At 40.3% G+C, this 16,798-nt stretch overlaps 2 protein-coding genes across 5 annotated transcripts in view; one reads left to right on the plus strand and one right to left on the minus strand.

The window, feature by feature from the left end:
- LOC144464132 (uncharacterized) lies at positions 1-4,239 on the plus strand. Its single transcript, XM_078169828.1, has 2 exons — positions 1-223; positions 2,903-4,239. The coding sequence occupies exons 1-2, from the start codon at positions 84-86 to the stop codon at positions 3,222-3,224; spliced, it is 462 nt and encodes a 153-aa protein (XP_078025954.1). The 5' UTR covers positions 1-83; the 3' UTR covers positions 3,225-4,239.
- Positions 4,138-16,798, minus strand: part of LOC117258142 (DNA (cytosine-5)-methyltransferase 3A) — a 24,573-nt gene continuing 11,912 nt past the window's right edge. For 2 of the 4 annotated variants that reach the window (XM_033628676.2, XM_033628675.2), the window contains 9 exons: positions 15,097-15,280; positions 14,481-14,565; positions 11,496-11,641; positions 11,257-11,347; positions 10,957-11,105; positions 10,779-10,864; positions 10,589-10,658; positions 8,774-8,892; positions 4,138-8,677 (listed from right to left, as the gene is read on the minus strand). In XM_033628676.2, the coding sequence (XP_033484567.2) occupies positions 8,536-8,677; positions 8,774-8,892; positions 10,589-10,658; positions 10,779-10,864; positions 10,957-11,105; positions 11,257-11,347; positions 11,496-11,641; positions 14,481-14,565; positions 15,097-15,280 (1,072 nt within the window). In that variant the 3' untranslated portion in view covers positions 4,138-8,535. Of the gene's footprint in view, positions 8,678-8,773; positions 8,893-10,588; positions 10,865-10,956; positions 11,106-11,256; positions 11,348-11,495; positions 11,642-14,480; positions 14,566-15,096; positions 15,281-16,798 lie in introns of all 4 variants that reach the window. The other 2 variants (XM_078169826.1, XM_078169827.1) reach the window with 1 other exon arrangement.

Genomic DNA, 16,798 nt, shown 5'->3' on the forward strand with positions numbered 1-16,798 from the left:
CATTACCGGAAGTGCCCCTCTGCTCTCTGATATTTGTGTGTCAGATGAGATGATAGTTAAATGAACCTTACATCAGAGCAAAGATGGAGTCTGTTTATTTAAGGTTTAACTCTTATGACTTTGAGGCTGATGAGCGGTTTCAGGGCGGTGTGAAGGGTTTAAAGAGCAGCAGCAGCACAGAGGAGACAAAACTACTGGACCTCAAACTCTTCTTCTATAACAGGTATGAAACATCTGTGCAGACAGAGGTGGAATGTAACGGAGTACATTTACTAAGTGACTGTACTCGAGTACAAATGTAAATCCATGTAATGCCACTTTGTACTTCTACTCCAAAAACGGAAGTACTGCACTTTTTTACCTTACCACATTTATCTGACAGCTTAGAGTAAGATTTTTAGGTACAAAACATATCAAGAGGTTATAAATTGTTTCTTACAAATTAAATCACCAAACCGAATTTATAAATACAGCTGAAATGATAATCACTTAGTGGAGTGACTGGAAATGAATTGATTTGATAATATTCAAAGTAATTTTGCATGTAAACACATACCATGGAGGTGCCGAGTTTTGTTAGGCAAAATAATCCATCAGCAGCAGGGCTACTTTAGCAAGATCCTAACAGTAAAAGGGGCATATCAAATATATATGAGAAACTGTCTCAGTTAACTTGTAGACGTTTCCCAAAGTAGATCCTTCATGTGACCACTGATGCACCAGCATCATTGGCTCATGTGTCCTGGAGCTGCCCGAGAATTTAAGTTTAAGTTAAAAAAAAAAAACATACCATGGTTCCAGCTCCACAAATTTCCTGCTTTATATTAGAATCAGTTTAATTTTATTTAAAATAATTTTAATATTTGGACTTCATCTGGTACTGTGAAGGTGCCACTTTGGGCTCTGGGGAATTTTTCATTTTTTTTTAATCCATGATTTAAAAAAAATAAAATAAAAAAAACAGTAATTTTTGCAGTGCCAGTGGCATTTTAGGCTTGTTCGAGATGAACTCCTGGAAAGTGGATAAGATCAGGCAGCTGCAGCAGGAGGTGGTGACAAAAAGCTGCTGTCAAGTCGGACAGTTTCCAGCAGCCTTCAGTCTGTACGGGAAGTCACAGGAACACTCACATCCTGTCAGATCTGATGCTGATTATTAAGATGTTATCATACTCATTTATCAGTTTGTTCTCAGTTTTGAATTGTTTCAATTATAAGAGAGTATACTATTAAAATGCTTTACGAGTGATCTGTAATTTATGTTTATGGTTCAACCTCCATTTTACATATATTCTCGTATAGATCAGCATCATATCAGTTTGCTGCTGCAGAGCAGACCTGTCCCCTCAACTACAGAGGGTAAATAAATTGTGTCTGACTAAGGTTAATAGATGTTATTTTAGGAATCCTCACATCCCACTGACCACCAGTCTTTATGTTGTTATATATGTAATAATAATTAAAACAGTCTAATATTAATATACAACAGACTCTGTATAGTTTATGGTGAATGTATTTAGTTTCTCTGGCGACTAAACATCACCATCTGTCACACGTTTTCTGTTCACTGAATAAACCTTCAAATCAGGCAACTACCATCTAAATTTATGAAATTCACAAAAATGAAAAGTTTATTGAAAACATCATATTGTTCACTCAACACCTAAGAGCCAGGTGTTTCCCATCATGCCCTGGGTCTTGCAGTCGGTGGGGAGCAGCTAGGTGGGCCCTAAAACCTGATGGCTGGTGATCAAATCTGCGTAGGCCTGGCTCATCTCGAACGGGCCAAACATTGGGGCTACAACTACTTTGGACAAACCATAAATTAAAATCATTTTACAATGTAACATACTGCACAATGTCAGATTCCCCACACAGTTCAACATAGGTGAGAGCTGGACAGAGCACATACCTGTTCTCCTCAGTTCTCCTCCTCCCTGGAACCACTTCACGCTAATTTGATTTTTTTTTTTTTTACCAGAGGTTTAGTTTAGCACAATATAATGCAGCTGGTGGGCACTGAGGAGTTTTTCTTCAAAAGGCAGTTTTTAATTTGTGCTATGAAAGATAATCTATTTTGTTAAACGTTACTAACCTATTATCTTTATTAAACAATAGTGTACAAAAAACATCAGGTAGAAAATGTACACAATACATTAGAGAAGGCATTACTATATTTAATAGGAAAATAAGAATTTCGCAGCTAGCTGGTGATAGATCATTTGCAGAAAGCTATTAACCTAGTTGAACAGTTTTTACAAGCCCCAGGTCTGAAGCTTAATGTCTCTAAAAATGAGTTATTGCCCATACATGATTGTAAAGACACAGTAATTGAAAATGTTCCTGTAAATCTATGAAAACTGAGAATGTCTTTAATCTTTGGCTTCAGAGAGATTTAACATTATATGGCAGGTTCTTTTATAGAGGGCAGAGGACCTGTCACGCTTTGTTTATCCCTCTCTTTCACTTTTTGTTTATGATCCCTCAGCTGATGAAATCAACAGGTTATTCCTCGATTTCATTTGGAAATATAAATCTCACAAAGTTAAAAAGGCAGTACTTTCTAACAGTGAGGGCAGAGGGTGGTGTGGAAGTGTTGAATTTCATTGATACTGTAACACTTTTAAAATTAATTGGTTAAAAAAATGTATTGCAAACCCAGATTTCCTGTGGTTTTTCATCCCCAATCGCATTTTTGATTAAATTGGTGGTCTCCCCTTTGCATTAACATGTAATTACTCACAAAATTACTCAACATCTAAACACCCATGTCGCCTCAAAACCGAATAGTACTTGAGTACATTTGCTGCATTACAGGTTACAATTTAACATCATGATTTTTCCCACATTCTCTGAACTCAGTGTCTCATACCACAGTAAACGAATCCTCTTCTGTCATCACCAGATTCGTGGAGCCCATCGACCGCATCAGCTACAAACAGTGGAGCTCTGCTTCTCTTCACGTGACTCCAGTGGACTGTGGTGCTGAGCAGCTGAACCAGAGGACACTTCCAGACTCTGAAATCATTACAAACCAGACAGCAGGAGCGTCTGCAGAGACAGAGGTGAAGCAGCTTTCCTTTGCGGAGGTGATGCGACTGGTTCAGGAGGGAAAGGAAGTGCCTGGGACAAAAAAGCTGGACGTGAAACCAACCAATCAGAGTCCAACTCCTTCTCAGATGGAGAGGAGACTGAAACCCTGGGAAATATCAGCAGTTTCAAAGTGACCACTCAATTTTTAAAGATACTGTGAACTAAAAATCTTTATATTTTTTAATAAAGACTATAAAAAATTCCAACTAGATGACATGTTATTGTTATAACTAGGACAGAAGACAACCACTCACTCAATCACTACAAGAATGTAACCTTAATTATTCTGCTTGCCTTCAATTGTCCTCCTTACTCACTAAGATTACTGTGGAGCAGAGGCTCCTAGAGTTTTCATGAGGTTTGACAAGCTTCCAGTGGTGAAAATTAACTAAGTAAAATTACTTTAGTAAGGTACTGAATGCAGGAGTGTTACTTGTAACCAAATATTTTCACACTATTGTACTGCTGTTTTTTTATTGACTAAGAGATCTGAGTACTTTGTCCACCAGTGCGACCCTCTGCAAATGTCCTGTACTGACAGTGGTCATCTGTGCATCATGTTGCCCTTCTGTGCCTGAGACACCTGTTCAGGTGGGTGTCATGCCCACTAACAGATGCATGTGGTTGGAAGTGAAGGCATTTGAGAGGTGGAACCAACATCTTCTGTGTTCATGAGCGGCCTGCAGCATTACAGTAACACCTGGAATCAGTTTAACAGGTCTTACTTGGAATAAACTTGTCTACAGGCTGTCAAACGGGACTGAAGTTTTAGATTTGATATCCAGAACTCCCTGGAAAGCTGCACTGATGTTGAATGGATTATCCTGGTAAAATAACATTACCATTGTTACCTCCACATAAACACATCCATCTTAAACAGCTGCAGCTGTGACAGGAGGCTGATGAGCTCAACATAAAGCCACTGACTCTCTCCCAACACATCCCATATCATTACTGCAGCACTGTGGCGAACATTGACCTCTTGTGGTAGAGTAAAAGTACCCTCAGTTGTGACATGCTTAATAACTTGATACAAAAAAAATCAGATGTTATGCAGATCAGATTTTATTCTATTCGCTGATGTTGCAACACCACTAAGCTCTGAGTGAACTGAGTGCAACCTAATGTCCTAATAAACTACGTGAACAGAATAATGTATTTACTGATTTTTAATCAGGGGTCCAGGGCACTTCATCGAGGATTTACGTTTTAATTAGTCATGAATTAGGTATTAAAACAAGCCAAAATTAAATGTTATAGACAAGACACTGATTTTTTTGGGGGGTGGGGGGCTAAATTTAGGAACTGGTAGAAATTTTAAAAACAATCAATCAATGAAAACAAACAAACAAAAAAACGTGTTGGCCCATAAAACAGGCAGCAGCTGATCAATAATAACTAATAGCTAATTTTTTTTTTCATTCAACAACACACAGCATAACAGCCTACAAGACATGTTCACATTCAGCTGCTTCCAATTTAATGCAGAGGGCAAAAAAAAAAAAAAAGACAAAACCACAACCGAACTGTACATGCAAAGTTAGCACCATTAGCAGAGCACCATCAGGAATCAAAAGTCAATCAAAGATGTCGACCACATCACTGCCTGTCTGTAATGTATGTCTCTATGTAACTGCACCACATGCAGTGAACAGATACAGAGATGTGTGGTCGACCACAGAGAAGCTAACAGCGACTCATAATGAACACAGCACCAATATATTTAAGGAGCTCTACATGACATTCAGAGTATTAATGAAGCAGCAAACAACGATCTGCTTGGTAAAGATATGGATGTGTGGTGGCGTCCAGAGCAAAGAATGATGTCATGCTACATCTGTGTGTGATGCAATCTGAGCTTCTCTGTCTCTTGTTGTGGCAGATGGTCCAGCCGCACATGCCTGTTAGTGCATGTACGTTCATCCCACGGGCTATCATCACTGCTGCTTAAGGCCCTGATCACACAGAAAGTGTTTCAGCAGCTGGAGGCGACTTTTTGAAATTGTTTTTAATGAGAATGAAGCTTTTTGCTTGAGGTTTCTGCGATGTCGTTTTTGCCGGAGCGCTCTGTACTGCCCCATGTCATCTCACGCCAACATCAAGGACCAACTCCTGGACCAACTGGTGGTACTCCCCCTGATCCACCCTCTTTTTTTAGGGTCTCATGTACCCACACAGATCTCCGTTTCCCTGTGCCCAACAAACTACTTGCTTACAGCTTCTCACCCTCAGCCAGAGATACAGCAAGTACCCTCTCCCTGTAGATTGATTACACGGGAAGGTTAGAATACGGAGGTGAGTCTGTGGTTTCCTGGCAACAATAAAAAGGCGAAGCAAGCTATTTTTTTTTGCTGGTGGTATTCAATAAAAGAAGGCAGTGCGCCAACCTGCAAAAAGCTTTCTGTGTGATCAGGGCCTCACACTGCCCTCATACGGTGGTTAGCGCTGATATTGGGACAGTAGCTCCCATGCTCTAGTTCCCCCCAGGATAACACTGTAAAGGCCTTTGCACACTGAGTCTGTTTTCTTTTGTCCAAAATTGTTCTAAAAATAAATACAACGTCACGTGTCAATCACGTTTGAACTTTTGTCCGTCATTTAGGATTTCGGAACAGGTTCAATTTTCTGCGTTTTTTGCTTCCGTCAGAGCCTTCAGAGACGTTTGACCAAGAGTCAGTGAAGAAAACGTGGCAGTGGGACTCAGCTGCAACAAGACAGAGGAACGGGGTGCACAAAATCATTTCATAACTCAAGTAGCTCACTTTCAACAGGTAAGATAGTAATATTCAGGTGGATGATGATGAAGAGGAGGAGGGGTGTGGACTGCAGACAGAATGTGGAGGACAGCTCCGCCCCTTCATGCAGCTGCGGTGCAAAATGCAAGACAGTCAGATAGGTAACTCCAGTGGAGAGAGGCAAAGGTGTCTTTTAACGTTGTCACGAATTGCGAATTTTCACAATGAATAAAACGCATCAGAATCAGTGTGCAATGGTTGTTTTTTTCCTAAGATAACAGATTATAAAAACTGACTTTGTGCGCGAAAGTCTTTAGCTCTGTTAGCACCGTTGCTGTTGTTAGCACTTTTCATGCTGTTAGCACCATTAGCTGCTAGCTGCCGGCTCAGCCTCCTCCATGTTGAGAGCCACATGCAGACAACCTCTGAATCACAGATACACTCTGAATATCGTATAGAGCTCCTTGTAATTTTCAGTAAAGATAACATGATCCATTTAAACAATGAAAACACAGGTGAGCGTAAACCGTAGTTTAGCTCTACCTGAACAGTACTGTTGATGTTTTAAAAAAATTTAAAAAAGGTTTCATTAAAAAAATATCAAACATTTTAACAAAACAAAAGTACACTCATGCAGACCAATGGTTCATGTCTCACTGAGATTTAACGGACCACATCGATGGTGTTTGTGTATATGATACATAAACATTACTGCTGTTAACAAAATTTATAGGAGGGCAGCCAATAACAACTGCTTTCATTACTGGATAATCTGCCCATCACACAATGTGATTGTTTTTGTCCAAACAGTGGTTTAAAATCCAAAATCCAACTTTTCGGAGTCCAAGGTGACAGAAAGAAACATTAAAGGAAGCACCAGTTGGATCTGACAGTGATGAAACACAAAGCAGGTGGTCCTGATACACAGTTAGGCCTCTGGTTACAAGTTCAAGGCTCACTGCTCTATTTAAGTAAAAAGTTTAAAAGCCTCCATCGCCATTTTTGGGGTGAGAATTGTGCAAAACCATTGTAATGATCCTATACGTCTCCTACATTAGAAGACACTGTTCACTGTTTGTCAGACCTCTGCACTCTTGTCCTTATTACAGTAATATTGAAAACACTCACAACTGTTCTAAATGAGCAGACAGAACATATTTTTGGTATCAATTAGCAGTGCTTTAAACAGTAAAAATGTTAGCACCAATGCAAACCCAGTGCGGTAACTCTGAAACCCACTGGTGCACTACAGTCAGATGAATGTAATTAGGATAAAAAACATATTAAAAAGGATATTAAAAAAAACAGCTACTAAAAACAATATTAACATTCATCACAGCTAATGATGAACATAATTAGATCTGACTTAAAACCCCTGGTAGGGTTATGTAATAAAATAATAGAAAATAGAAACACAATCACATAGAAAGATTTCATATTCATAAATTAAATAAAGGATAAAAAATGAAACTGTCGATTTTTAACCATTAAATCGGTGTTGAGGTAGAGACCTGAGGACCGAACCACGAAGCAAGTTCAACAGCTCTCATTGGGTTACTAACATGGTGATCCCAAATAACCAGTATCATGAGGCTGGTTACCAATACAAACATATTAATCTATCATTATAAAACAATGAGAAGGTATTTCATCCAATGATGATTGAGCTATTTAGGATTGGTGATATAATTAAAACCAGTTTAATTTAAAACTCTTCCTGCTGCCTTACATATATTACAATTATTATAATTATTATGGTAGGCAAAGTGATTATAGTTTTCTATAAAAATGTCTCTATTGCAACTTTATCGCTTCATTGCACTCTCAGTAGCCCTTTTCACACTGCCTGTTCAAGGCCAGAATGTCACGCTGTTATTCCACCTCGCCGTTATGTATAAAAGGTGCGATCATGGAATGAGGAGAACAGAGTTGGCTCGCCTTTAAGCCTACAGCGGAGGTAGTAACAGCACCAAACTGATGTCTGTGTACAACAGACAGTCAGCAGGATAAAACCGATGTGACGTTTTGATGACGTATTGTGTGTGCGACACACCGTCAGGACATTTAAAATGCAGCTAGCAGGAGTTAGCAGCTAGCTTAAAGAGCAGCAGAAAATGTCCACTTGCTTCCAGAATACTGGCATGCTGTCTAAGATCACACTCAAGAGCAGCATTATGCTGGTGTTGTTTGGTTTTGTATTCAAAATAGCATAGGCAGTGTAATGAGGGGTCTTCATTACACCTCTATGGCTGTATCCCTGTGTAAAAAAGGTCTGTGTCAGGATCCTGTAGGAATGAATAATTTTTTCACTCAGCTGATTGGTCAGTGATGGAGCTGTTGGCAGGTTACCAAGGTGATATTCCCGATTACAGGTGAACCAGCTTCGTGACACAGGAAACCTGAGTTGAGCCCAAAGATCTTGATCGTCTGATCTTGCTTCGTGATTCTGGTCCATGTTCGGAGCAAAAATTTTGATAACAGTAACATAATTTGTCAAAAGAAACCTGAAAAAAAATTAAAAAGTGTCTGGTGATAGTGGCTCACAGATTACTGACAACTCACAGGATTAAAAGTAGCTCATGATTAAATCCTTCTAAAAGTCAAGCTACTAAATTAAAAGTTTCAGGAAAAGACAGGAGAGTCTGAACTACCTAGTTATGCAGGGCGGGATAAGGCAGTAGGTTTACCGCTGCTGTTCAGTTCACAGACGTTATTCACATTCAAAATAATCCTTCAGCGGGGCGAAGAGGTGACGAATAACAGGAACGCTCCAGGAGCGACCCAGGACTTTCTGCCTCTGGTTCCGGCCCATGTTGTTTACGTCTGTGTAGTGTTTGGGGAAGCCAAAGATCCTGAAAGAGTCAATCAAGTGCAAAATGTTAATTACAAAATATGTGGTCACAACCCAGACGTGGCCTGCAAAAAATATATTTTCCACAAATGCTCACTGTTCCATTTCGGTGCACCACAGGTAGTCCTCCTTGCCGTTCATGGAGACAGGTAGTGGTCCCATCTTCCCCTGCCTTATAGAGTTACTCTTTGTTGTGATGGTGCGGACTTTTTCAAACTGCAGGGAAAGACAACAAATCAGAATCAGATTGTTTGTTCTTTAATACCACAGAGAATGCAACTCTATACCTGTTTTAAACAAGACAAAGTATGAAAGTATGACTGAAAACCAGTATGGCAGTATGGTGTAGCATTATTTATTATCATATTACATTTCTTCAGTGGTTCCCAGCAGTATATAACAATAATTCTTTATGATAGAGAGACTAACCGATTAAAATGATTAGTTAAAGTTTATGCTAAAATTATGAAGCAATGAGTTTCCTAGCTACTGTAGCTTGCATAAGTGACACTGTTTGCTATAGGTCTGGTGGTGATGACTGAAACTCCACAATAAGGGACTGAAGAGCGCCCTACAAACAAACTCTACAGTTAAGACAGTCGCACTTTTAGTTCATAAACATAAAAGATCTCCCAACAGCCTGTAATCAGATACAAAAATGTTTTCAAGGTGACATTGCTGCCATTTGTAATTATATCAAAGACACAGTTTTTGAGAAAACAGAATTCTTTGGAAGACTTTTAAAGACCCGCAGACACCATGCTTTCCTGTTTATGTGGCTGCTTCAACAACAACAAACAACAACAGAGTGTACTCACTTCAGGTTAAATGGTAAATAGACTGCACTAATATGCTGTGAGCAACTTGAGGTCCAAGGACACTTCGATATGTGAGGAGCCAGAAATCGAACCTCCAACGCTCTGATTAATGGACGGTCCACATTCCTTTCTGAGCTGTCACTATCGATCATATACACAGTAAACTAAAGACCCATTTCCACTGAGCAGTACCGTGCGGTTCAGTTAATTTCAGTACGCTTTTCTTTTCGTCTCCAATGTGAAAAGTTGTGGATGGTACCAATGGAACCGTTCCATACGGTCCCCATTTTTGGTCCCCCCTCTGTTGGGGTACCTAGCACACAGATCTGGTACTAAAAGGTAGAGCTGTGAACACTGCAGTCTGATTGGTCAATAGGGGACGCTCACTCTGCTCAGGGCTGAGTTGTGTCTGGTTTTGAGGCTCATGTAACCACTGTTCATACTGTGGAGAGTTTTATTAGTAGACTGTAACTATAAAATGAGAGGATGTTTTGCTGCCTCTCACAGCAGCTGGAGAAAAAAATAACTTAATTCACTGAGCCGACTGCTGGCGACTTTTAAGGTGGAACTTCAACTTGTAATGTTACTCAATGCATGAGATGACGACTTGAATCAATCAACACACATTAAATATTCCATCTGACAACTCTGACCATTCCATTTGTTTTTATATGACATACACTTTTAGTAATGAGTGGATCTCCAGGTGTTGATTTATATTAATTTCTGCCAGGTTATGTGAACTGCATATATTTTAATCCTCACTCCTCACACAGCAACACTAAACCCCTGAGCTTGCCTGACAAGGACTAAATGTGCAAACCTGCTATTTTTAAATATCCCATGGAGATAGACTCTCACTGCAGCCTGTTTTATTTTGTTCAGAAAATGTCGGCGTGCACCCTCATTCTGTGGACGATAAACAAGGTGCAGACTTCCCTCTGTGTCACAGATAATGAGGAAATACAATGATTGCTGGACGGAGCAGTGAGTGACAAACGGCAGGGTCTAGGTACCATGTCTGAAGGGTTACTTTTGGTTCCAAAGGTACCATACCAAAAGTGTTTGGTGGAAACAGGCTTAAATGCTCCTACCTTTGCCACACGTCCGACTTCCAAACAGTCCTGGAGGCCCACTTTATCATCCAGAGATGAGGCAAGAGGTCTAAAGAGAAATGCAGACAGGCATGTAAATGGAACACTTCTTTTTAGAGAACTCATTTTTTGTTTTCCAATGTGAGAATATGCATGAGGAGAAGGAATATGATTGTGTTTTAGTATGTACCTGTTCATGCCAGGAAGGTTTCCCCAAAAGTAGCGCGCTCTATGAGCAGGACTGACTTTGACTGCATCGATAAGAATCGGATTGCACTGAAAAAGAGGGAGAACAATAAAGTTTAATGCAATCTGTTTCCTGCCATCGGACTGAAAGGATACTTTCACCTGTGATCAAATAAAATCACCTCAAGGAATCTGCAGATATCTGACTTGTCATTGGCACTCATGAAAACCACGTTCTCAAACAACCAGAAGAATGGACGGTCATCATCCTCCTTTGGCTTCAACAGGGTCAGAAGGCGGTAGAACTCAAAAAAGAGTCTTCCAGTGCCCTCTGCAGGCAAACAGAGAGACAAACAGAGAGGTTCATTACAGAACATTATGTGCTGAGTCCTTATTTCAGCCAGTATGTTATCAGGCACTCGTTTGTTTGCTACCCTTCAGCTACCAAAATGCCTTTAAAAAGAAGCTTGGAGGCCGCATACCAAACAATCCTTTTCGAAGAGGGTTGACCATGGACAGGTCGTTACATGGACTGCCTCCAATCAGAAGATCAAACGGACCCCATTCAGCCACCTGCAACACAAAACTACAGAGTTTAATTTCATATCTTTATATTGTTTAGCCTCTTTGATCTGACACAATCTTGGAATAGTTCAGCTTATGTCGTTTGAGTTCAGGTTTGTGGTTAGTGAAGCACACATGCACTCCAGCTTGTACGCACGTGTTTCCTTGTGATGCTACGAACATCGTTGACATATTCGATCTTTCCCGCATGCTTGATCATCCCCACAGCGATTGAATCCTCACAGATCTCGGAGGCAATGTAGCGCTCAATCTTGAAGCCCAGGTCTTTGAGCACCAGGTATCCTGTCAAGATACAACAGTAGGTAAGAACGATACACACATTTTATGCAGTGTAAACTCCATTACCATTTCCCTTATTAAAATTAGAGACTGTATAAAAGAAGTGAAAGAAGCCACTGTGGCATCACTTGTCAATGCCCCGAGTTTGGCATTTCAGCTGTTTTTTTTTTTTAGCCAGAAGTGGCCATTTTTGGACAAGAGGCTAGAGCTGTTTAGTAGAGGAGGGTGGATTTGCCTGAGAACCCAAGGACACCACCATGTGGCAACTTGTCAATCACAAGGTAGCATAAAGCATACCTTGCCTATTGTCTCTTTGCCCTTTTACACCAGGGGCCTGTATCACGAAGCGAGATCAACCTTTCCTGAGTTACCCAGACCTATCCTGGGTTGACTAACCCTAACAATGGCAATCAGGATAATCGGTATCACGACGCTGGATATCAACTCGGTAACTCAACCCAGGGTTGCTTTATCAAGAGCCGTGAACGCGCACGCAGCGGACCAATCACAATCATGAGAGAAGCGCAGTGTCACTGAGCGTCCTCACAGAGCACCATATGTGAGGGCAAAAAAAGTGTTTCTCGTGAGGATCAGAGATTAATTCTACTAAAATATGAGGAGGAGAAAAGCAACATTAGAGAAAAGGCCAACACCGTGGCAGCTGCAGGAGGAGGAAACATGCGTGGCAGCGCATAACGAGATGAATAATGTTTAGTTTTAGTTTAGATTAGTTTATTTGCACATAATGTTAAAAACAGACAGTATAACATTTACAAGATTAAAAAAAGAAAAGTGCTGGAGAGGTTATAAGCCACTAAAAGCTTATCAAAGAAATTCCCCTGTCAAAACATCAATGAAATCACATAATAGAGAAGAAAAAGAAACGGGTCAGGAAAGAAGAAATAGAGGAGGAGAGAGGGAAAAATCAAGACAAAACAAGGTAGCAAATAAAATGATGTGTAGGTTAAATTACTCATCACTGGTTCAAGTAGCTACAGTACCTGTACCTGTACATCTGACACTGATCACACCCTTGAATCCCATGAAATCAGTGCTGCGCAGATGAATTGCGTGTATTACAATTATCGTCTAACATCATTGCATCTGATAAATTGGTCTTTGTCATAACGTTATATATGCTACAATAAAGCTTAAAGCTGATGTCACAATTAAATCATATCAACACCAAATTGATAGTCTGAATAAAATCATCCTGACATTGAGCTGTGTTAGAAATTAACAGCTGCGCAAAAATATACCTAGTCTCCCTCTTTAAAAAACAAAAAGGAAAATCCCTCAAACACCATGAAGTGTAGACATGATAGGCTACTTTCCACATTTCCAGCAGCAAAGCTGTCAATTAGGCCCATTTTCTTTAACAGGGATCATTTTCTCCAACAAAACAAAATGTTGGCACTAATTAATGGTGCTATTAAGTGTCCGCAAATGATCAGTTTCTTTCTTATGAAGGGGTGGGATGAAAGTTCGACTTCTTTCCACTCCTTTCTGAACAATCTTTTCATTGTCTGTTGTTGTTGCTTTCTTTTCTTTTTTAATGTTCAAAATAAACTTTAAAATCAAAATCAATCACATTAATTAAACTTCCCGTCATAACGGGGCTGCATTTCTGTCAGCCATCAACAGCTGATTGGCCAGTGGGTGGTGCTTTTTATAGGATCAGATTCAACCCTGAACTTACCCTGCTCCGGAGCAGGATAGCCGTTCAGAGTAAGTTACCATGGTGATCTACCCCGATAAGAACTGAACCGCTTTGTGAGACCGAAAACCCAGGGTTAACCCTTAAGTTACCTCGCTAAGACATTAATCCTGCTTCGTGATACAGGCCCCAGGTGTTGATGTGTTTAGGTAATCTGAAAATAAGTGGACAGCTGAGACACATCGCCAGTCACACCTGTTTTATCATGCGTCTCCACCCGACCACTTGGGTTCTGATTTTGTCACTGCCTATGTCACTTACGCTAAAAGGTCAAAGGGGCCCTTGCACACTCTCACTAGCATGCTTGCTAGTCATGTTAGCTGCTGTGTTGGTACAGCTGGAGACATGCTGGCAGTTGAATCAGCTCCTTCCACAGGGCAAAACTGTGGATGGTCATGTAACACTTAGTCCAACTCGTCATAAAACGGGCAAGCTATAAAGCATCAGTGTGCTGTCACCAAACCACTACAAAAGTGATAATAATGTGTCTCTGTGGTTGTTTACACTTGTATTTAGTGCTTTCCACTTGTGATGGGATCACCCAAGACACATGTTAATACCAGATGTAAACAGGCTCTATTTTATTCTAAATGGGACCATAATTTACAAAATAAACATCATGCTCGGGGCGTCGGTGGCTTAGTGGATAGAGCAGGCACCCCATGTACAAGGCTGTTGCCGCAGCGGCCTGGGTTCGACTCCAGCCTGTGGCCCTGTGCTGCATGTCACTCCCTCTCTCTCTCTCCCCCTTTCACGCTTGTCTGTCCTATCGATTAAAGGCTAAAATGCCCCTCCAAAAAATCTAAAAAAATAAATAAACATGATGCCGTATTGAAGAAGACTTAAAACTAGCAACAGAGACCATTAAGTCACTATAAAAATGTTTACTAAGATAATATATAAAGTGAGAAGCAGGGTAATTTTCTCGTAGACCTCTATACAATTTCTTTTTGTAACCAATGGAGTCGCCCCCTGTTGGACACTAGAAAGAATGCAGGTTTGAGGCACTTTTGCATTGGCATCACTTTCCAGACCTGGAAGAATCTTCCACTCCTTTTTTACAGCCTATGGTATGGGCAACACATCAGAGACGAGATGCGGTGTCATGTAAGATGATGAACAAACCAGTTGCAATGCCGTCAAAAAGTGAGAGCACCCTGATTGGTCTGCGCTGATCAGCAGGGATGGAGGGGTAAACTCTGTGGGGCTCCTGTAATTAAAAATAAAAGACACAACTTTGAGTACAGCTGTACCGATTAGTTATATAACAGCATATTCAGCAACAGACAGCTGTGAAACTTTCATATTAAGATACGTCTTCATGTACAAATATTTGCAATGTGGAGAAATGTAACAAATCAATAAATGTAATGTTTTCATCTTTGGTTGCAATAAACATGAGAGGAATAATTCTAATAGCTGCGACAATTACTACTGAACTACTTGATCAATGTTACTATATAGAAACTATTTTATTTATAACTGCTTAATTGTTTCAGTTATTTATCAAACTGACACACCTTAAATTAACTGTTTTAAGAGAATATGTACAGTATATATATGTTAGAGTGACATTACTTTTTACCGATTTTTTTCATAAACTTTAATGGCTACACTATCTCTGTTTTTTAAATTATTAATCTCAACCACGTTGTCATATAAACTTTAATGCCTGTGTGATTGTGTGATTGTGTGTGTGTGTGTACTTCTGTGCACTGAGAGAATACAGTGTGGTACGTACAAACGCCATGGCACTGTTGTTGACAAAGAAGTCCTGAACTTTGACACTCCAGTCTGGTCTGAGTTTGAGGTTTCCTTTGCACTGTGACGGATTGCACATGAAGCACCTCCAGGGATCAACATCTTTCACCTTGTCAAAGGTTCCTGGTCCCACCAGGATTTCCAGACAGTCCTTACAGAAACATCTGGGAGAGACAGAAAACACCCGAGAACACACATGTGAAAAAGAAAATGATAACTGTGCAAGAAGTTGAACTTTATAAAATGATGGAACTCTGATGTTCATTCAACAGCAAATGCCTATAAACCCACGTAGACATCATATAAAAATGCTCTTTATAACTCCAGAACTTGCCTTAGAACCAACAAATATTTAAGTTTTCTTAAGTATTAAAGTCATCCGGTAATAGCTGTCTGTACATTTTATGGGTACATTGCAAACAGCTAATTATGCATACCTTTAACAGTTCTGTATGTCACAGTCAGAGCATTAGTGCAGCAGTGAACCATTTGTATCAAGATTTAGTGGAGTAATGGCTTCCTGAGCAGAGAACGAAGTCATACTACGTCTGTTTGTGTTGTAATCTGAGCTTCTCTGTAGTTTGTTGTGGTAGACCTGTTTGGCAGTGCATGATTATTAATGCACATATTTGTTTCCCACTGGCTAGCTCATCACTGCTGCTTTGCACTGCCCTCATGCGGTGGTTACTACCCATCCTCTGGTTCTGTCTCGGTTGACACCGTTAGCTCCATCAGCACTGTTGCCTTTAGCACTAAGCCTGGAGGGGATCATGTGTTTGGTTGTGTGTATCTATCTGTCTGTAGCTAATCTCACAAACTACTGGACCAATCAGCCTAATATTTTGTGTGCACATTTCTGACAGTATGCTGAAGGACCTCTTGGGGTTACAGTGATTGAAAATTGATGAAAAGCCAGTTGTATTGACTATTTAATGGCGTGATTAACTGCTGAATCCTTACTCCTCTTAACCAGCCAGTAGGGGTCACAAGTTTTGTTGCAGGCCAAAATTTAGCCTTTGTCATGGGTCAAAAACTGACATTAACAAAAAAGTTTGGACTGGAAATTTGAACCAGAGCATCTGCAGATTAATTCCATACCTGACATGTAAGGATCCACTACAGTTAGGCATGATATGAGATGAATGAGTCAATTGTTTTTCTTATTGTCGCTGCCATCTTGACTAGGGGAGTTGCAGTGGCAATTCCACCACCTACCATGGCTGTGACCTGGTTTTGTTCATCCGCCACACGGTGCAATACCACAACAAGTTTCAGAAGCTTGCCTGCCTGATTTTGTAGACTTGCAGATTTTGTTGTTTTGGGTCGCTTTGTCCTTGATATTTGTGCTTCCACCCTCGGTGAATAAGTAGGCTATGTACTTAAATGTTTTTTTTTTTGGACTGTTTTAATGGTGATTAGCTTTTGGAACGCTTCTGAAATGCACCGTACTGTATCTGCTAGAATTATAAGGATTGTCCAATGTGGCCACAGTTAGCTCCAGCAGCCACCTGGCCACCTGATGGAGATCTGCACTCTAGGTGCACTTTTCTAGTTTACACTGTTTATGGAGTTAGCACTGTTAGCTGCTAACCCCCACCTAAGCCACCACCACGACACAGACAACTCGCTCTAAATTTTGCATAGAGCCTCTATCATGATGCCAATTTGCCAAATGTAATAGT

The sequence above is a fragment of the Epinephelus lanceolatus genome, chromosome 8 (assembly GCF_041903045.1).
Source record: "Epinephelus lanceolatus isolate andai-2023 chromosome 8, ASM4190304v1, whole genome shotgun sequence".
In the NCBI taxonomy this organism is placed as follows: Eukaryota; Metazoa; Chordata; class Actinopteri; order Perciformes; family Serranidae; genus Epinephelus; species Epinephelus lanceolatus.

What these genes read in the sequence shown, in the direction of transcription:
- LOC144464132 (XM_078169828.1), top strand. Translation starts at nt 84, where the DNA reads ATGGAGTCTGTTTATTTAAGGTTTAACTCTTATGACTTTGAGGCTGAT. An exon ending in AAACTCTTCTTCTATAACAG is followed by an intron (nt 224 to 2,902) that starts GTATGAAACATC and finishes TGTCATCACCAG; the next exon opens with ATTCGTGGAGCCCATCGACC.